This window comes from Protopterus annectens, chromosome 10.part0 (assembly GCF_019279795.1).
Source record: "Protopterus annectens isolate FY-2018-M chromosome 10.part0, PAN1.0, whole genome shotgun sequence".
NCBI classification, from domain to species: Eukaryota; Metazoa; Chordata; order Ceratodontiformes; family Protopteridae; genus Protopterus; species Protopterus annectens.
The window spans coordinates 1,468,117,178-1,468,140,214 of record NC_056744.1 but is presented as its reverse complement, the minus strand read 5'-3'; the positions used below and the strand labels follow the sequence as shown (position 1 = coordinate 1,468,140,214).

Genomic DNA, 23,037 nt, shown 5'->3' with positions numbered 1-23,037 from the left:
GAATGGAACAGGTTCTCCAGTTTAACAGACCTTAATGGATTAACTAGTGTCCCATTTAAATGTATATTTAGGAAGGGACAGAATTTGAAGGAACTGATGGAACAAACATCTTGTAATGGTTCCAATTGCGGTAAATATGGAACATTTAAGTGTGGAAAATGTTCTCAATGCCCTTATATAAAACATGATGGCAAAGTGAATCTGGAGGCTAGGAATAGATCAATTTATGGTAAAGCCTATAGTACATGTGACTCTAAGGGGTTGGTATATCTGGCAAATTGTGTTCACTGCACAGCTTTCTATGTCTGTAAGACAGAAAGGAAGTTAAAGCAGAGAATATATGAACATGTTAATGACATCAAAAATAAGAATAATAAGAATGCTTTATAGTGACATTGCTTAGATTGTCCAAGGGCAACATTTTTATTCTTTGTCCTTTTAAGAGATTCCAGTGGATGTTGAGGGGTGTGCTTATGGGAAGCTCGCATTGAGTATAGGGAGTTGTATTTGCAGCTCGTTTTAGAGTCAAATAAACCCCCAGGCCTCAATGAAAATGTTTCTTTAACCCCAGTGCTTAAGATGAGGTCAGCAAGATTATAAAGTTTTTGAACCCCAGGCTGGTTAATATAATATATTTTGTAATATTATTTGAATATTTTATGAGTACAACTTTATAAATGTTTTATAATAGTTTATAATACTTGGATTTATCCTTTATGCATCTTCTGTGTGTCTTTTGTTTCTTGATTGAGGCATGCAGTATTTGAATTGCCCAGAAGAGGGTGATATTGTATTAGAATTTTACGGAAAATTTTATGGGCTGTTTTTATTACTGAATTTTAATGGAATTCTGTTATTATCAAATGATTTTAGAACATAGTAAGTTACTTTAGAATGTTTTAATAATTTGTTATTTATGGCTATTTAGCTATTCAGTAAGGTGTTTTATTCATTTTATTCATTAAGATGAGTTTTGTGTGATTTTAATTGATTAATGCTGCTTATTTATTGGATGATTTATGATGATGTGACTATATATATATATATATATATATATATATATATATATATATATATATAAAATATATGTATTTATATATATATATATATATATATATATATATACACACACACACACACACACACACACATTTATAACACTACTGAGTATACAGCCGATTAATACGAAAATGCAGGGATTTTGGAGCGTTTATGTGCTTATCGTCTTTACAATAAAGCCTCCTGATTTGGATCGATTAGGCTTGGTGCTGCTGTTTATTGGTTTCCTATTATGCTCAATATCTTTATATAAATTTTCTTCAAATTATTCTTGATCTTGTCTCACATTGTGCTTAATTTGTTTGTCCAGCATGTTTATTTCAGTTTTTGAAGTTGTAGTTCAACCTCTTTTTACACTTCTTATATTTTTTATCTCTCATCTTAATTGGGTGTCTTGTTCATATGGAAGTACATCCCCTTAATGTTGTATGACTGTTAAATATTTGTTTGATTTGTTGCACTCAAACAATTTTTTTCAAAACTTTCTGCATTCCTTCTGCAGTTTTTCCACTGAACGCATCACTCCAGTTAGTTTTACAAAGTGACTGTTTTGCTTCCATATAATCTGTAATTAATCTTCTGTGCATTGCTTTAGATTTCAGTTTGGCAGAACTGTTTAGCAACAAATTAATGTTTATAACCTCATGATCATTGCATGTCTGTGGTGGTGAAACCTGACATGAGCTAACAGTAATTTCTTTAGGAACACAATGTCTATCTAGTGTGTTCTGTTCCCTGGTAGTTTTTTTTTGTTTTGTTTTGTTTTACAATCTGAAGCAGTTGTTCTTCAGCATACATTGTGAATACTTTCCTTACTAATGTTGTTGAATCAATATTATTCCAGTCTGTTTCTGGTAAATGTAAGTCCCCAGCTATTATTATTCTTCCCTCCTGTGTTTCATGCAAGAAATGTATGAATACCTCTAGGTCATCAGCACTTGACTTTGGTGATCTGTACACTCCAAGAATTGTTAAATGTTCCAGGGTTGTCTTTATTGTCAGAGTTGGTCTATAGCATTGGTATTATCATTCTTTCGAATAATCGCCATATTTTCAACATATGTCACACACTGGTTACCTTCACTCATAACTTGCTTTGCTTACATTCCTACCGCTCTCACCTACCACAACATTCATTACTAAAGTAAGTCATACACCACCTACAGGACACCCTTGTTTCACTTCCTTCTGCACTTTCATATTTTTTCATTCACATTCATTTACTGTCATCCTATTCTATGTATGTTCATACACTTTAAAAAAAGTATTACTTTGTTACTTAAGTGATAACGCCTTAGTATATCTCACATGTCCTGATGCTTTACACAGTCAAATGCTTCTGTACGCAAAACTCTAGTTTTTCCCTCCTTCCCTTCTCTCACTGCAGAATCTAACACTTCCTTAATTATCAAAAAACATATATTTAGCTTGTTTTTCCTTAGTACAGTATATTCCATTATATACTATTCATCCCTTCACCTCAGATTATTTTACTTGTATAATTTTCATAAGAATTTTTAAATCTGTGTTTCCTAATGTTACACATCTCTATTTTTTAATATCTTCTCCATCTCTCCTTTCCACTGAAAAATAAATGTTATAATACCTTCACGTAACATTTCATGTTCTACCTCCTAGGTTAACAATTCATTTAATGCATTCACAAACAAAAGCTTTACCTTCTTCCCTCATTTCGTATAAAATTCATAACCTAAGTTGTCGGGGCCTGGAGGGCTGCTTTCTTTAACTACAGTAAATATTTTGTCCACCTCTTCTACTGCTACTTTCTTCTTCAGTTCCTTATTTTTGTCATCTGTTATTTTTGCTACATGCCTTCTGCTTCTCTTCCTCCCTTTGATCCATATATATTTTCTTTGCATACTCTTCCACTAGTTCTGAATCTCAACTATTTCTTCTTTTTCATGTCTCAAATCTTCCATTCTTTCTTCCTTATATTTCACCCTTTTGGCTAACAAACATGTCACCTCTTCCTTTTTCTTTCAACCACCCACCATTGCATATATAGTAAGGCCTTGCTTTCCTTATTTTCTTGTATCTCTCTGTTTCTATTCCATAACATTATCATTACCCCCTAAAAATACCTCATAAGCTTTAATTACTTGCCTATATTCTTTTTTGTAAGTTCTTTATTTCCCTTTTTGCTGTTATAAAAAACTTTCTATATTTGTGCTTAAATATTATCCCCCATTCTAATTTCTGCAAACTGGCCTCTTACATTCATGATCCTACCATAACCTGTTTATTTCTTTGTTCATTATATCTGTATCTGCCAACACTTCCTGTCAATTTCCTAATCTGTTTACCTTCTTTAATGTAATTTTCCATAATCAGAAAAGTCCACTTTCCATTTTCCTTTTATTTTGTAAAATAATGAATAAGGTCACTGAAAAAAACAGTAAAAACAAAATAAAAACTCCAGCAAAGCTAGAACTTCCACTGAGTGACCTCCTAAACCTCTAGTATCAGAGGCACATGGGATATATGCAAACGATCCTTATGAACATCAGGTGTTTCAGCTCAATGGCGATTCTGAATGCCCATGACTTGTTTTGTCTAAACTTTATTTTAGAAATGGTACTAGAATGCAATATTTTTATGTTTCAGGACAAGTGTTTTTGGCAGCAATCTGGGGTGCCTATGGGAACTAGCTGTGCTAATTCATATGCCAACCTGGTCATGTCTGAACGGGAACATCGATATGTGGTGAACAAAAAGAGAGACAACATAGTGATATATCAACCTTTTGTTGATGACATGTTTATTGGTTGGAGAGGTAGTAGACAGGACCTGGATGACTTATGATTTTTTGAAATTTACGATGTCATGCTCTGAATAGAGCATTGATTTCTTGGATGTGACTATTCAGAGGAAAAGTGAGGGTCTGCTAACTAAAATGTATAGAAAAGCATGTTAGACTAGCCTATCTTCATAGGCGAAGTATGCACCCTCATTACATATTTGAGAACATTGCTAAAGGACAGGCCATGAGGGTCTCACGACTGTCCATTGATGTGGATTTTGATAAGAGTTTATTTGATTTAAAAAGGGAGTTCATCTCTAGGGGATATGGTCAAAGGGAGGTTGATCAAGCCTGTGCCAAAGTGACTAGTGAACGTGAAGGTAGAGCTTGTCCCTACTTTTCTGGCACTGTTAGAGCTGTAAAGCAACCCCCGAAGAGCAGTAAGTGTCCTTCTATTACTTTATGTTTTTCGCAAGGCATTGGCATCATGAAGGATATTAGAAGAAATTGGCATATTTTACAGACGGACAGTAGGTTTTTGGATATATTAGAGGGTGGTACTAGGTTTGTGTATAAGAATAAACGCAATTTGAAACAACAGCTGTGCTATCCCAGGTATAATGTTCCCAGTTTGCAGCGCCCCGTAGGAACATATAAGTGTAATGGGTGCAATTATTGTCATTTTTTAGATGTGTCTAGATTCTTTAGACACCCAGTCACTGGTCATTTATGGTGGAACAAGGCATCTGCTAGTTGTAACACTAGACATCTGGTCTACCTTGCCCATTGTCAGCGCTGCTTTTATTTTTATGTAGGGAAGACTAATAGAAGTCTGAAGGAAAGAATTATAGATCACATGTACTGTATTAAGAAGAAGCATGACTTTAGTGCATTGGCTAAGCATGCGTTGACAACAGGTTCAGACAATAATTTTGTTTTTCAGGTCCTACATGTCCTTGGTCCCAGTATACATGGAGGCGATATAGTGTCCCGTACTGAGGCAGTGGAATTAGAGTGGATTTTGAGGTTAGGGGCACATCTGGAAATGGGGATGAATGATGGTGTCCCACTTAAACCATTACTGAAATCTAAAAAGCTAAAGTGAATGGATGCTCAGCTAGGTTTTAGATTTTTGTTTTGTTCTATTTTCTGTTTTATATTTTGTATAGATTTTATTTATTGTATGGTTTGTTTTGCATTCACTGCAGTTTAGTTCTAAGTTTTTGTTGTCATTATCTAGTAAATGTGCGCCTGAACTCTTAAAAAATTGAATCTTGATTATCTGCTGTCTTTCCTTTTCGATTGGATGTTTAATTAATGCATTGATGGGTAGGTATAAAGGTCTTTGTGAGTTTTGTGATTATTGTCTCATGAAGCGGTGAGGTTTTGCCACGAAAGCGCTCACGCTTTTGTATTACATTTTGCTATTTTTTAGCTGGTTCTACTATTTTTGTGGACTGATTCAAACATTTTTCTTTGCCAGTTTTATTGGGATTTATTTCTTCATTATGACAGAATTGATCAAAGTACTTTCTTAAATTCTTTTCTTCCATATCAGTGGTTCTAAAATGCAGTCTTTTTTTCACTCGTATTAAAGTTTGTGCATGAAAAAACATAATTCTTTCAAAGCTCTCAAAAAGCATTACAAAATTTTCTGTTAATGCATAGTTTTCAAATGTTATTTCACCCTAAATGTATCATAGCCCTTATATTTTTAATAATGAAGCCAAAGTGCCCAACAGTGTCCCAAACAACATACATGTCTGCAGAAGTCCCATTCTTCTGTAAAACTCTAACAATTGGCTTCCTTCTTTCTCTTGTTTTCTGCACTATTGCTAAGTGATTAAATGGCTGCCCAGAGCTCACAGTCTGCGTATATAAATGTCTTTACTTAATGTTCTTCATTTGTTGCTTCTCTCCAGCCCCCAAAACAAATCATTATAATATGTGAAAATTTGCTAGCAGTTGCTGCACAGTCATGTCAGCAGTTTCTCAATTACTGTGACATCATGCTGTACTTTCTGAATTTCCAGTGTCACCAGATGCAGTCTTTTGTTTCAATATCGGTAGATTCCTGCACACATTTATCTACAATATTACTCCACAAAACCACCAATTTATCATATTTATCATACTTTTTCAGTCTCTAGACCCCATTCCAGCATCAACACAACTTTAGTTTTGTTCACTGCACCCTGTGAATCTGCCATTTCTTCAGCAGCATTCTCCTCCATGCTGCATTCAGTATTCACCTCCATCTTTACTCAGTTTATAGCCCTCTGCCACCACCTCAGGTCTCCCCTGAAAAGAGGCCATTTCCCTAGTGGGACTACATGTTTTTTTTCCACTGTAGTGCAATCCCAGATTTGGTATATATAGTTAGGGTAGATGTGGGGGGGGGGGGGCACAGCCTCCACCTAGGTGGGTTTTACTTACCTCAACATGAGTTTCATCTACTTTTTCCAAATGTTTACTTAACCTGGTAGAAAGTCAACGTTTAGGTTTCTTCACTTTTGTTATTTTCGTTTTGGGCTTTTAACCGTCGAGTATATGGGCGTCGAGATTTAGAAGTAGACCCGTTGAGTTCACTAAAGTCCTGAAAATTCTCAGCTGTCTGAACTTGTGTCTTTTTAAATGAATACAGTCTGAATATTGTACTTTTTTTTCCCAAACTAGGAAAGCACTGTTAATTAGTGTGTTTGGAGGGGGATTTGATGACCAGAAGAGCACTTTCTCACACAACGCTATTTATTTTACAAAAATACTAGGAAAGCTATGAAATTTAGAGAGGCTGCCGAGGCAAAACATCTAGAAGGACTTGTTTATATTGTAAAGCTAATCTGAGTGGCTGTTTACTTTGAAAAGCAAAAGTGAATTTATAGGAACATATCTAATTGGTTATGGTAAAGTGAAGTGAAGACATGTCAGCTCATCAAGAACAAATCCCTGATGGGCAACCATTCATTGTGGTCCACAGGGAATTATTGTGAGCATGGCATTTATTTGTTCACTGATAGTGATTCAAAGTTTTCAGGCTTTTCTTTTATTAACTCAGTTCTGCAAATATTACGTCAATATGCATAAGTAAGGGGTGCAGGTGCCTGCCCTCCTGCGGAATTTGCTTTCGTTCTACTTTTGTCTGGTTAAAACTGTGTTGAGCACCTTGTTTATGAAAGTTAAAGATGTAACTGGTTGAGTATCAAAGAAACAGTGGAACTGAAAAAAACATGAGCTGCTCTCCTTAGAGCTAGAATATGTTTTAATGGCCACTCATCAGGATAACAATGTTTACACGTGTGGGTGTCTAATTGCTAGAAATGACTGTCCAAAAATAACAAGTATTATGCCATAGCAGGTATAATCCCTTACCCTATGAATAATCTCAGAGTTACTTTAGAAGTCTGTGTATTTTGGTATGTTAATTTTCCGCGAGGTATATTTTCGCAACTGCTATTAAAAAATGTAGATGGTATTCATAGTCTCATAATTTACATAGTGTTAGGACAATTGTCGAAAAGTGCCTCTGTACCTATATGCAAAGTGGCTAAGAACAAACCAACACTGCTGATTATGAGAAATTTGAGTCCTGCATCACAATGCCTGCAAGAGGCTCACTTACCTCCAGTAGCATAATATGGATTAAAACTACTGTAGGTATGTGTGGTAAAAGCTGTTATGTCATAACGTCTTAGGTATCTTTATACTAGTTATATGCCAGTGTGCAAGAGCCCATGGACACCCTTATGAGATAATGTAAAACAACTTGTGTTCAGAGTGTCTCAGTGCAGCCATGTAGCAGTAAACAAAATCAGCTGTAAGGCTTTATTTATGGGATTTAATAGTATCCTAATGTGGACACCTTGACTGGTTTTTATATGGTTGCAAAATGGGAAGATAGTAAAGCTGAACATGAGAAAGAAGTCTTGGAACACATGGAAGGAAGACATGAAGAGGATGGTACTGGAGGAGGTGGGAAAGGAGGGGAGGGTCACGTTATGTGAAGAATAGATACCACCTTTTCAAAATTTTTATACAATACGGAAGTTGGGCAAGGAATTAGGGAAGACTGTGCAGGAGAGATGCTTAGGCAAGAGTGAAGGAATTGACAAAACATAAAACTACAAAACAGACGAACACTATGATGGGCTGACACCTGTGGGGAGCACAAGATATACATATGGCAGACTGGTACAATAGGGGAAGAGTGAGGCCACTGAAGTGCAGATCACATCCCAGTCTGGAAGACCTCATTTATCCCCCTTCTGTAATGGGCGTTTAGAGGGGAGATACTGATGATGTGGAGGTGGAGGCTTCCAGTAGCTTAATGACTGGATCTGACTGGGTAACTGACTCGCGGAAAATTAACATACCAAAATACACAGACTTCTAAAGTAACTCTGAGATTATTCATAGGGTAAGGGATTATACCTGCTATGGCGTAATACTTGTTGTTTTTGGACAGTCATTTCTAGCAATTAGACACCCACAATTGTAAACATTGACTCCAGTCTTGCAGCCACTGGAGAAGGGTTTCTATCTGTTGAAGGCTTCTCTGCACTGCCAACTCAGTTGCTGCCGCAACCAGGTTCCGAAGCTTGTGGTGTTGGCAGCTTTCTGGGCTGCCATACACTGTGGAGTCCATAGGGCCCTAATCAAGTTGTCTGCCAAAAAAGCATTTACTAGAAAATGGAAATCAAAATCTAAACCAACTTTATTAGAAGTAGTGATTGTAGTAACAGAGATAAAAGAACTGGAATTGAAATCTTTAGAAAAGGGTAGGAGCAAACTACATAGGAAAAAATGGGAATTGTGGGAACAATACATACAGGGAAGAAATGAGGTTTAAAAGAAGGCAGGACATAAATGAGCTGTTTAATGTTTAACTGAAAATGATTGAGTAGATTATAAGTGATGCAACTAGGATTGTGTTAGTGTAGTTTTTTTTCAGTTATATAAATATATGATTACCTATGTCGTAAGTGATGGTTTAATAAAGATGTTTCTCGTTAAAAAAACAGACAGGAATTGAATAATTTAGGTAATGCTGCTTATGTTATATGATGTATAGCAATATACTGTATGTGAAGTCTAATGTTTGCAAATGTTAACTTGTTAATACAGTTTGATATACAAGTGTAAATTTGCCTAAGTGGTAATTCAATAAAGGTGGTTAAAAAAAAGAAATTGGATAAAAATCAGCACATCAAAGATGCTTGCCACAGTCATCTATTCCACTCTCAGGCAGCACAGTCTTCCAGCCCACAGCCACCAGATTATCTGTGGAGGGGCAGTGCTTTAAGGAGTTATCCTGTTTGAAAGACTGACACAAAATGATGGAGTATCAGCTGTTGGGAACTCTGCATGTTTTCATCTGAACAACATTGTTCTTATCATGCACCTCATAAAACTGGATGACCGAGGTGTGGTTGTACATGCCTGTCTTTTTCATGAAATAAAAAACTTTGACTTGAGACACACCAAACCATTTAATAAAACACAAGCAGTAAGTACAAAGTCCAAAGCTTTTGGGTAATGACCTTTCCTCAGTGCAAGTAAAATAAAAAAAGTCAATCCATGTTATAAAGCATTTAAATCTGAACACATGACACAGCCCCCGATCACAAAACATTTACAGCAGTTAATGAAAAAAGATCTTGCTATAACATTTAAAACAAATACATATAAGAACATTTGTAGTATAAAATCAGTGATGCTGCATTTGTTTTTTTACAAGAATGGGTTTGATACTAGCTGCAATATTTACACCCAGTTCAAAATCTGCCTTTAATCCTGGAATTCAGTTATATTCACTAGCCTTCAATAAGTTTTTAACATCGCCCTCCCTGATACTTTATATGTAACATCCATAATTTGAAATTTAAATTCATGGTCAGAACCTAATTCACTAGCATGCTTTGCTAGTGCATTAGATGAAACATTCTTGCATATATCAGACCGTTGTTCAATGTTATGATCTTTCAACCTACAGGTACATTTGCCAACATAGAAAGCAGGGCATTTCATACAAGTCACTAAATACACTATATTCATAGTATTGCAAGTGACATAACAAACAAAGGTGTATTCCTTTCCAGTTTTTGGATATTTAAAAGTGTTACCAGTAGCAATATATTTACAGCAACCACAATTATAACTTGGGTATGTTCCGTGCTTCGTGCTCACTGCTCTATGTTCATTACTAGATTTAAACGCTTTATAGCATAATCTCCTTTTTAAGTTTCTACAATTTTCTATACACAAAATTTGGTGTACTACCTAGTAGATGCTTCAGTTCTGGCATGGCTCCTAGAATATTTCAATTCTTAGAAATCATTTTCTTTATATCATTCGTTCTCGTATGTTGTAACATACCTCAAATTATTTCTGTGTGTGTGTCTCAGAATTTTGACTACTAGTTACATTTTCTTTAAAAAATTGTTTAGCTGGTCCATCCCTATTCCTAATCACTTCATGTAAAGTTTCTTGCATAAATTTATCCTTATAGCCCCTCTCCTCAAATTTTAAGATCATCTCATTCATTCGTTCCTTGCATTTTTCTCATTGGTAATCAATGTGCTAACTCTAAGCAGTTGTCCTTTCACAATCCCCTTAAAAATGTGTGCATGCATACTTTCTCTGTGTTTGTATCAATTTGTATGGACTTCTTTCCTATGTATAATTGTATCTATATTCCCTGCATATTTTTCTAATTTAACATCTAAGTAATTGATCTCATTATTAGAACTAGCTTTTTTAAATTTTAGGAAATTGTACTATAATGGTATTCTGCATAATTAGCAAGTGTAGTTTCTTCTCCTTCCCAAATAAAAAAGCAGTCCTCCACAAAACACTTACAAAACAATAGCTTACGATTAAGCACATTATGATTGCTATAAATGAATTAATATTCCCACTAATTTAATACAAGGTTTGCATATGTATTACCCATAGCTGTAACATAGCTACACCAGAGCACTGCAGATAATGTTTGTTCTCAAATAAAAAATGTTTTAGTTAGAATCATTTCTAGAAGCTGGCAAATATTCTCAGTATCTTTTGCTTATACATGTGTATTTGAACAGAGGAAGTCACATATTGCATTAAGATAATAATCATTCAGAATGACTGTAAAAAAGTACGTTAATATCAAGGATAACCAATAGAAAGTCCACAACAGAATTTGAACAATGCCATTCATGAAGTTTGGTTAGGAAATCCCCAGTGTCTTTTGTATAACTCGTAGTCCAACACAAATATTTACTTAAAACAGACAGCAAATGTATAGAAATTGGTTCTGTGACCCCATCCCCTTCCTGATACAGTTGGCCTCATTGGAGGATGGGTTAGAGACTTGTGTATCTTCGGCAACCCTTAAAGCATTTGTATTTCTGAGCATGGTACAGAAAGTTAATTAAACAAGTCAATAAAATATCATTCACTGCATCTCATAGACCCTCATATTGACATCATATATATGTTTTTTAACATTTACAAAACTAATCTTTGCAAAAATCTGTTGCTGAAGGAATAAACTGAAGCCCTTGCCATAATATTGTAATATCTTGAGTTAAGTTGTAATCAGATAAGTTCACAATACCTCCATTGATTAATCCTGGTGCTTTTGATGAATAGATCAGCTGCCTGTTTGTGGGCTTCTGTATTTTGTTCTTCCTCCATTTCCATCTCTTTGTTCTAATGGCCGCCCCCTCAATGAATCATGTTGAAGTATCTCCACCCTCTCTGGTAGATTGGGAATCACTAAAGCCACTGCCATCCATAAATCCTCTATTGTGGATGTTGCTGGAAGAGGGATAATTGAATTAGCCAGTGATGGAGTAGTGCCAGTTTGTTGTACAGGGATAGGACATTCCTCCCTGCTAGATTCAACCAAAGGCATTGAGTGCTGGTTGAAGATATTCGTAGTAAGTGATATATTTGTACATAAAGTATCCAATTCATACATTGACTCCTTTGGTGTTTCATTCTTTTTCTCCCTTCCTTTGGCCATGAAAAAATATTGCCTGATCTGAAATAATTCAGATCGCTAAGTAATCTACATGTTTTGATCGATTCTAATTTACTATCAACATTTGCCAGTCTTTCAAGCATTTGGTGGTAGATATGTATTGAATCTTTTCTATAAAAGAACCAGTCAAATGTAAAAGTAATGGATTACTAGTCATCAATAAAGGTTCATGAACTGAATGGCTCACTGGTTGTGGAATAAAAGCAGATCTCGTTTCAGCTGCAGGCTGTGTCTTGGCATCGGATATAAAGTTTAGCTCCAAGTATACCCAAGCACAAATGTCAGACCTCAAAAAAATGGATGCAATGTTACAGTAAACCAAATCAGAAGTAACCAAATACAAGAAACTTTGGGACATATGGGACATACTTCTTTTGGCTTTAGGAGGCTCCCTCAAGTAGCATTTTTAAGCAATCCCACAAGACCTGCTTACTTCGGCTTGCTCTTCTTATTTAACTTCTACAATTTACACATCCAGTTTATTTATTCATTTTATTTTACCTTTACAATCATGACTTATGGATTTATTTATTTATTTGTGCATGTATTTTGTTTTATTATAGTCAGACTATCAAGCCTTCTGGCAGTTAGTGTACAGGATTAATGCTGTGGACTGTTAATGAGCTGCTTTCTGTAACCAAAGAATACAGTTTGATTCTTTTCACCTGCGTTTGCCTACTATGTGATTCAGAGGAAGTTACTTAACCAGACAGTGTTCCCAGGTCACCCTTGAAGAAGGGTCACATGTGTCCAGTGAACTTACCTGGTAAACAAATGTGCAAAAAAAAAAAAAGCCTTCTACCTGAATGCTCATCTGACCCATTTATTTCACTGTGTGAGAGAAGGCATATGGCCCATTTTTTGTCCTTTGAGGGTGGAGAGTTGGGAGTGGTGCCCTGATCTGTATAGATAAGGGTTTCCTGGTTGAATATTCACATTCCCAATGCTTGTCCACTAATGTCCAAGATGTGGTTATTGATTGCACCTTTGTGAGGGTATGTCACTTGTTTCTACAAGTGATGTAACACCCTCAGAGTGTGACACCACCTTATAAACAAATGCCTGTGTTTGATCACCAATATACGCAAGGAGACTAAGGTGGAGAATGCACCATGGCATGGCTGTCCCACATACCACTAGGAGAAAGACAAACGGATACAGCCTTGTTGCGCTTGTCCCCCCCACCTGCTTCTGTTGTACCAAGGACTGTAATTGAATCTGGGCTGCTTGGGTCATGGTCTGCTTTGTAGCTGGGTATTATAAAATGATAATGTCACATCTGAGTTATTTATTATTTTACTTTTTAGGATAGTATATGTCAGCTAAAGAAGTTAAATATATCTGAACTTAAACTATATAAACTTAAATTTTCAGCAAGTGAATTCTCATTGCTTATGTCTGTTAAGAGTTTAAAATTTTTTGTTTTTGGTTCTTGCTAGGTCATGTTTGAAGCTTTATTTGATGTGAGTGACATCTACTTTGAGAATAATACCTTAAAGATATCAGTAGCTGTGCAAAGGTAAGGAAATCATGTGCATTTGCATTATGTCCTTAAAATAATTTGAATTATTGACCCAACTTTTCATTAATTTTATTTGTCAGTGTCACTGCCTTTGTATTACTGATTTTAAGATGTATACGTCTAGTCATGATTCTGCTTCCTTATGTGGGAATAGGAAATAGCACCACTGTACATATGACTCCTAGCATAGGCCAAATTTCCCCCCACATGTAGTTAATGCCCTGCTCGTAGGCAAAGTATGTTATGCCTTTATACTTGTGGTGGGGTGCTTTTAGAAGTAACATCAATATTTAACTTGCAATTGCAGGAAGGATGATCAGTACCATTAGAATGGAGATGTGTGGCATACTGAGGATGGGATAAGCAGGAAAACTAAGATGTATGCCTCTCAACTGTCTGGTGTTTTTCAGAAAATGCCTTGTTTATCCTTAAAATGTCAGGATGTCATGAAACCCTGAAAAGCAACTTTAAATTATGATTTTCTTGCAGTTTACCCACTCACTTATCATGGCATCATAAGCCCACTTCTCAGCATCATTCATGTGGTGACATCACTAGACCTGTGACTGCAACTCACTTGTTTATATTGCTGTATGTATGGAGAGTGAGGTTGCACAAGCAAAACTGAATTTGTAACATTCCTTACATTAACAGGAGCAGTTGCATTTATAAATGTCAGTTGAAAATGAAGAAACAATTTTGCTTTCCAAATTTTAGTAGCTAAACACAAGTCCCAGCTTATTAAAGTGAATCTGTCACATCCCCTGGCTTTGACAGAAGACTGATTTCTGAGTTTTGACACACGTCTAACATGGTCACCAACCTCCTTTTTTCCCATTTTCTATATGGAGTCAGTTATATCAACTGCCGCCATCTCTTTTGATTTATTGCCACCCTTGTACTTTCTTCACCAGTCATGATTAACTGTTACAGGTCTTCTCTCGCACAGTGTATCCACCTCTTTGCTGGATGCCCTCATTTCCTACTGCCTTCTTCTTGTCTGTCCCAAATCTTCTTCACCAGATTGTTTTCTGCTTTTCTGTACATGTGCCCAAGCCAATGTAATCTGTTATTTTCAACATTTTGTGCAATTGGAACTACTTTGGCTTCTGCTTTGATGTCCTCATTTCTTCATCTGTCCCACAGCTTGCATCCTACCACTCATCTCAGACACTTCATCTCCATCTCCTCTAGCTTTTTCATTTGCTCTGCCTTTTCTGCCCAAGTTTCTGTACCATACAGTAGTGCTGATTGCACCAGTGTTTTGTATGTTTTACTTTTTAGCTTCTTTGGCATTCTACCGCCATATGCTACCCCTGCCACTCCTTGGCAGTTGGCTGCAGCCATTCTGATTTTAGCTTTGACCTCCTTGTTCATACTTTCCTTCTCCTCAGCCATGCCTTCCAGGTTCTTAAAGCTGTAAACTTGTTCCACTGTTTCCCTTCGGTCTCAGTTCTTAACTTCTGATTTTCCCCATTTTCTAACATTATGACTGCCTTATGTGCACTCAGTTTCATCTCTTGTGCTTCAGTTTTTCATTCCATTCTCCTATCTTTTGTTGAAGTTTTTGGTCAGTGTCTGCCTTTAACATCACATCATCTGTATACATTAACTTTGTTGATCTGTCCCCTCCAACCTGTTTGGTAATGTACCCCATCACCAGTTTGAAAAGCAATGGGCTCAGAGCTGACCCCTGATGCAGACCCACTCCCACTGAGAAACCTTTGGTGAGACAATACACTCATACTTGAGTCATTGAGTCCTTATGCATAGCTGACACTAATTTTACCACTGATTCTGAGACTTTAAACCACAGCAGGACTGCCCAAATCAGGTTTTTTGGGACCTTGCCATATGCTTTCTCCAAGACTAGGAATAACCAGTTGGACTCTTTCCTAATATCTAGCTTCTTATCAATTAACTGTCTCACTGCAAATATGCTATATTCTGATCTGATTCCAAACTGCTCTCTCCCGTTTACTTTGTACTGCTATGCACATTCATTTATTAGTCACCTTGTCCAGAAATTCCATGCAGTGTGACAGGAGTTTGATACCTCTGTACTGCTCACAGTTCTGGATGTCCCCCTTGTTCTTGTACACTTACACTGGTATGCTTATTCTTCAGTCATCTGGGATTTACTTTTTTGTCTGTACTGCTATGTGTATCCTCAGGAGCCATTTCTCCTCTGTCTAACTCAACATCTTGATCATATCTGCTGTTGCTTTCCCCAAGTGCCTGCCCTTTTTATGGTAGGCTGTGTTTGGGGCAGTACAACTTCTATGGAGTTTTCTTCATAAAGAAGCTGCTGGAAGTATTCCTTCCATCTGTCTTTGTTGTACTGTGGACTGATGAGCAGGTTGTTGCTGGCATCCATTATGAAGGGTGCATGACTGTCATCTTTATTTTTTTGTCTTTGCCTTGCAACTTAAGTTTCTTTGTGCCATCCACCAAGTCACTTTCTAGAAGCTGGTAGACTGTCTCTGATGTATTTTTGTTTACTATTGCACCTCCTCTCTTAGCCTGTTTGTTAGCCAACCAGTATTCCTTCTCAGCCTGCCTCATTTTTTCCATCTCTCATTTTTCTTGTACTCCTTTCTTCTGATGATTTCTTGGACTTCTGCATTCCACCACCTGCTTTATATGTGTAGCTGGCTCAGCCATATGCATGTTCTATAGTCATCATGTATGCTGTTTTAAGGCACTGCCATTCTTCAACTCCACATATTTCCTCTTTTTTTCTAAAGTGCCAGAACCTTAAATAATTCATTGAACTCCTGTGTTTTCTCCCCAGTCAATTTCCAGGTCTTCAGCCCTTCAGTCTTTAGTCACTGTTGATCTTAGAGCATTTTCTTGCCACTGCTTGAAGTTGATTGTGGCACCCAGTGGTTTATGCTGTGGGCCAGCTGTTTTACAGAAGATGATTTTGCAGTCACTGATTCTACCTCATGCCTTTTCCTTACTAGGAGGAAGTCTACGTGAGTTGTATGTTGGTCATTTTATATGTGATCTTGTGGCTGTCTGTCTTGCTGAACCATGTCTTTGCTACCTTCAAACCATTTTCCAGACAGCCATCTCGAAAGATTTCTCCTTTATTGCTGTTGCCCAACACATGAAGACACAGAGAGTCCTCATATCCTGCTTTACCTGCCACTATATGTTCATTCAGGTCACCCATTATCAATACCAGTTCCTGTTGTCCTGCTTTATCTAGTAGGTCCTGCAACTGCTGCCTGAATGTGCTGTTTTCCTCACTGTCAGAGTCTTGCTGTGTATTGTCCTGTCCTTACTCTGAAGTGTGATTGTCATGAGTTTGTAACTGAGTAGTAGATTCTGGAACACAAGTCAAGTGGCTTTGCTGCTGTGCCCTTCCATCTTTTCTCCTGGATGTATAGGATGACCAGCCTCTTCATTATTTTTATTTATTTATTTTATTTTACATTTGTTGACCGGGCTAGTCTAGCTGGATATTTGTCCATTTTCAGTAGAGGCCCAGGGAGAAAAGCTTCACAACAGCTGTATACAACTAATATACATGAATAAATGTAAACATAAGGGGATACTAATAAAAAATTGGTTATACATAGTAACAAAAAAAACTTCAAGTTAGGCTTATTTACATTACATGACAAAAAAGGAACATCAATAAGGGAAGGGCATGTAACTATGTATACAATGATAGGTACAAGACAAAAATAGACACTTTTGACAACAGAGTTTAAAGCAGAAACTTAGTAAACCAGAAAGGTTAGTTGTGACAAAAAGAGTTTCAGCCAGGATTGGTACATGGACATAGCCATTGTGAATTAAGGAAGGTTTTTAGTTGCTTTTTGAACAGTGGAGTAGATGAAAGGGATATACAATTACTTGGAAGCTTATTCCAAAATATTCCAATGGTGTTAGTAAATAGAGAATCATCTGATTTGTTATTGGATTTTAGGGTTCCAGCTAGTAACTTATTAGCTGAGCAGAGGGTACTTAGATTTTTATATGGGTTGATCAAGTTAGAAAGAACAGGAGTATTTGTAGGATGATGCAAGATTTTGTGGGTGATGGTTAGTTGCTGAAAAAGAAGCTGGTTTTGCAGTTCCAACCATCCTAGTTTCCTTAGATTTTCGCAATGGTGAGTACGGAATGGGGATCCCTTGGCAAATCTGGCAATGTTATTGTAAGAAGTGACCAGCTTATTTTGATTGTTTTTGGATAGATTTGTAAAAATTGGGGAGGCATAGAAAAGGGTGGAAATTAGGTGAGTTTGGGCAATAGTTGCCCTGGCTATAGGTGTAAGGAATGGTTTTAGCCTATAGAGGAAACCCATTTTTCTATTCACTGATTTGATGGTTGAGTTTATGTGCAAGTCAAAGTTGAGGTTATGGTCAATTGTTATGCCTAAGAGTTTAGTAGTTGTGTCTGGTACTATTACAGTGCCATTATTTGATACGATTGTGAATTCAATAGTGGGAGACTTCTGGGTAGGGGTAAACAGAAGTTTTTTTTTTTGGGTTAAGGATGACCGCGTTTTCCACTAAGGTAAATACTTTTTGGGTGTTAGATTGGAGTTCAGTAGAAGATGCTGCAGTGCAGATTAGAGTTGAGTCATTGGCATATAGAATACAGGTGGTTTGAGGTGGGGATATTTTCAGGTCATTGATAAAAATAGAAAAGAGGAGGGGCCCCAAAATAGAGCCTTGTGGGACTCCCTGTGAGATGGGGAGTAGAGTAGATGGGTTGTTGTCCCAGAGGACTGCCTGTTGTCTATTTCTTAGATAGGATTCAAACCATTTGACTGTCTGAGTGTCATTTGAAAGTGAAGTAAGTATATCTATCATTAAATGATGATTCACCATGTCAAAGGCTTTGGAGAGGTCTAGAAAGAGAGCAGAGGTGTGCAAGTTGTTGTTTCAATTTTTATTTATTGAGTCAGAAAAGGATAGGATTGTAGTAGTAGTAGTGCTATGAAAAGGTCTAAAGCCATGATGGCGGTTGGCTAAAAGATTATTTTGGAGGAGATGATCGAGAAGTTGCCAGTGAATGCATTTCTCCATGATTTTTGCCAAAGGAGAAAGTTGAACTATGGGACGGAAATTTGAGAGTTCAGTTGAGTTTCCTCCCGTATGTAGAGGTATAATATATGAGACCTTCCAAAGAGATGGTATAGTGCCTTCTGTGATGGTCCTATTAATTAAGATAGAGATAGGGCAAGCAAGTACTCCAGCTGCGATTTGCAGAAATTCAGCTGGAAGGAGATCTGCTGAGGGGGGGGGGGGTACATGGTTTTAGTTTTTGAAGCTGGGTATGGATGACAGAGGTTGGAACAGGCTGCAATTGTAGGGGAGGAGGTAAAATGGTTTGTGAGAGTGTGTTGGAGATGCTGGCTGGTGATAAGGTACTTGCTAATGATTAGACTGAGTCCACAAAGAATTTATTAAAGGAATTGGCAATTTGGCTGGGAGAATTTTGAGTTAAATTAGCTGGGGTTGAAGGTTTGGAGTGCCCTGGGTGGAGTAGGCTATTTATACCTGACCAGAATTTTTGAGGGTTTTTATGTTGGGCTTGCCGGAGATTATGGTAGTAGTTGTTTCTATCTTGGACTATTGACTTTTTTGTAGCATTTCTCAACTGTCTAAAGATTTCATGATCAGATGGGTTTTTAGTACTTCTCCATTTAGACCAGATTCGATTTCTTTGAAGGATTTTTTGTCTTGTCTCCTTAGTGAGCCAAGGTGCAGGTTTGTTCTTAGTTCTGACTGTCCGAGAGGGGGCATGGTGTTCTAGGATTTGTAGAAATTTATTATTAAAGAGACTGCTTTGTCAAGTGGTAGGTATTTAAGAGGTGACCAATTGCAAGCTTTAAGTTCGGCTTGGAAGCTAGCTGGGTTGAGGTTTTTGTTATGGATAGTTCTATAGATTGTGTGGTTAGGTATGTTTTTTTTTGTCTGGCAATGAAGATAAGAGAATGGTCACTGATATCAGGAAGTATACCTGTTTTATAAGAAAAGGGATTACTGTTAACTAGTATCCAGTCTAAGGTGGCTTGCTTGTTGCTAGGTTTATGGGTTCTGGTAGGGGAGGTAATGGTTTGATTAAAGCCATACAGGTTTATATGAGTGGTTGGTTGGGCAGAGTTACAGCAGTTCCAGTCAATGTTAAAGTCTCCAAGGAGTATGTTTTTTTGTGGAAAGGATGTGGAGAGCCAATTAAGGACAGTTTCAAGAGTGTTAATGTTGTTGCCTGGAGGGATATAGTAGCAGATTATGTATAATGATTTATTAGTATTTACCTGTAGTTTAGAAATTAGGATTTCAACACTACTGGGTGAGGGAGGTTGGGTATTTAGTGGTGTAACCTGTAAATGAGATTTATATAATATTGCTGCACCACGACCCTTTTTAATTAGACAATCTGATCTCAGGATGTTATAACCTGGTGGGATTATATCATTATCCTTAGTAACTGGTTTGAGCCATGTTTCTGTAACACACAGAATGTCAAAAGAGTGTACGTGTAGCAGGGCATGAAGTTGGGTTATTTTATTATTTAGGCTACATATATTGAGGTGGCCTGTGAGGAGAGCGTTGTCAGTGATAGTGAGGATGTGAGAAGTGATGGGATGGTCAGAATGAGGATCTGAGATTGTATTATTTGGGCCTGGGTTAGGATGTATATCTCCATGCAGTAATAGGAGCTGTAGAGGGCTGTGAAGGTGTTTCAAGAATGTATAGAGGAAAGGGATTTGTTTTCTAGTGTGTGGTTACTTAATATGGGTTATTCTATGAAATTTTGGAAGAAGGTATGATGATGAGGATGTTATTTCCAAGTGAGTTTGTGTGGCTAGAGGAGAGACTGAAATTGTTTTAAGGGGAGCTGAAATTTAGAGAGGCTATGATGCTCATAACAAGTAAGGTAATAGGATAAAAATAGGGGGATAAGAATAGTGAGAAAGAGAAACCCATTATTGAGGGTAGGCCTGTGTATAGTAGCCATGGCTGGGAGGAATAGGCGATAGATGCTAAGAGATATGAGATAGAGGAAAGAGGAAGGTTAAATGGTAGAGTTGTTAAAATGAAAAAAGGTAAATGGAGGTAACAGATGATAGGATAGGTAAGTTAATGAGATAGTGAAAGGGTGAAGTAGAGGGAAACATGAGGTAGATGAAGGTAGCAGGGGATTGGATAGGTAAGTTGATGAGGAAGTGAGAGTTAATTGGTTAATATAAGATAGAGGTGTGGTTTGAGTAGTATAAGGGTAAGTGCACTGGGGGTGGGTGGAAATTGGGGTTAGGGTAGGGGAGCGGAGTGAGCCTGCAGGGCGAACAGAGCAGTTTTGAGCAAGTGAGAAATAGCTCACAGAAACAATCAGTGAAATAGCAGAACACAGCTAACTTCTTGGAAGTACGAGGTAAGAGGGGAGTGCTAGTATATTTATAAAATAGCAAGGGCTAAGGACTATAGCAGAAAAAAAATGAGGAAAGGAGCAGGGACCAGACAAAGTAAGATAAATGGCAGGACAGAAAAGTATAACAGAGTAGGTAGTGTTGAACTAAAATAGATAAAGTTAAAGATTATTTAGGAGCTTATAGGAGCCTAGGGAAGGGAGCCTACTAGTGGACAAGGTTTAAAATTACAATTTAAATTATGTAGGAGAAAGCAGAAGAAAGAGGACAGAGTTGGACAACACAAATTAAGGAGAGACAGATACCTTAAAGGGGAGATAGGGAGGTAGACTGCTGGGTACCTGGTTCAGGTAGGAGATTTAATACACAGTACTAAACTGTAGCAAAATGTCTAGTTTTTAGTTATAATACAACTTCTCAGCTTAGAAGAGAGGTCAGACATACTTTCTCTGATTCTTTTGATGGCGGGAGATTTGAAAATAGGACAACAGCTTCCTTTCATTTGTAGTTTGATAGTTGAGTGTATGTTGGGGGTTCTTGCAGGGTAGGGATGTAGAATACACAGGTCTTACAGCAGGATAGAGTTGTAAGTTGTAAAATTGTAAGCCTGCAGTGGAAGTGGGTTCAAAAGGAGCTTTGGTTAAAGTTTGTAACAACAGTAATATCCCATGGAGGTGCTGGGTCTCTAATGGGAGATCTCACCAGAAAGGAATCTTTGAGGAAGGCTTTTGAGATTATTCATTACCCTCATGTCATCTATATCCAAGCTGCATGGTATCCATGAACCTACCTTGGCAAGTTGATTGGTTTTATGTATGTGTGGCAGATTGATTGGTTTTGCATCCAGCTTTTGCTCAACAGAGCTTTCCCAGGTAACAGATACTGTGCAAATGGACACCTGCCAGCCAGTAGCTTATTGACCCAGGGCTGCTGTGCATTATGGTGGGCATTCACCGGCCAGTAGGGGGACATAAATGCCTCCCACCATTAGCATGGTTTTTCTGGCAGAGGTTGGAGAAGGCCCGGTCCTCAACCCACTTATCACAGGAAAATAGACATGCACATTTTTTGACATTAGTCAGTATTACAGAATCACATAGAGCAACGTTTTACACCATCAAGTGACTATACCTGACATGGCATATAGTCTGTAATACATGTTCTCCTATCTTGCGGATCTTGAATACTGCAGCTGATGCCCAATGCAGTTTGTCTAGAAAACTGTGCCTTCTATAAGCACCATCTAGAGTCTGTGCTGTTGTGCACAACTCCACTCTTGGGCGAGTTTGAGATGGAAATACAGCATGTTTTTGGGAGGTGGGGGGACCCCTACAGAGACACAAGGAGAACATGCAAACCTTACAGTCATTAGCTGGAGGTTAGGACCAAACCTTGTACTTTGTGTAGGGAAGGTAAAGACCTTAACTATTACACCATCTGGTTGCAACTAATATTTACTGTTTCAGGAAATATGCATGTAAGGTGACTGAGCAAATCTATGTTAAACTGTACTCTGCATAACTACCACTCAACAGCTGAGTTTTTGTAAGCCTACAGTTCTTTCATCCTAATATGATTCAAGTGATTATTTTACTTGCTGGTGTGCTTGGTATTTGTTCATATAGCATCTGTAGATTTTATAAAGGTATACTTTGTTGTATTGTAAAGCAGTTTTATCTTAAAGCATTTCTTATTACATCAGCAAACCTCTATACTTGCTTCAAACCTCTATACTTGCTTCAAAACTCAAAAGTGTTATGACAGTTCGTTTACATACTCATTGCTGTTGACATTTCAGTGACCTAAATTTAGTTTGATTTTCATCGAGCTTTTATTCCCACTGTAAAGCTAACTGTTATTTCCTGGATGATATTTTTATTGCATGGGATGATTCGGAAACTACCCTACAAAAATTTTTGGATTATTTAAATAATACAACTGCTTTTTTAAATTATACTTTTACGTGTAATTACAGGAATATTAATTATTTAAATGTTATGAATTTTGGACACCCGTGCACTGGCCCAGCAATCAAGGAACCTCGATCCTCACCACTAACACCAGTGAGGGGCGTCCATATAGGGAAAGGATAATAAATACACACAGTAAAGTACAATTTCCCTTAAGAGCACACAGAGATCACAGTCAGTCTGGGGCTGGTTTCTCTCTTTCTCTCCAGGTCCCCAATAAGACTCCCCACTGGCACCACACACTTTGAGATAAGAGTTTATACAATCACACAGACACTCCTGGGGAAGGCTGGCACAGGTTCTCCA

At 37.4% G+C, this 23,037-nt stretch overlaps 1 protein-coding gene across 1 annotated transcript in view; it reads left to right on the top strand.

Annotated features, from left to right (window-relative positions):
- Nucleotides 1-23,037, top strand: part of LOC122813657 (integrin alpha-X-like) — a 3,682,398-nt gene that overhangs the window by 2,907,379 nt on the left and 751,982 nt on the right. Inside the window, exon 22 of the mRNA XM_044086096.1 lies at nucleotides 13,286-13,365. Coding sequence (XP_043942031.1) covers nucleotides 13,286-13,365 — 80 coding nt within the window. The remainder of the gene's footprint in view (nucleotides 1-13,285; nucleotides 13,366-23,037) is intronic.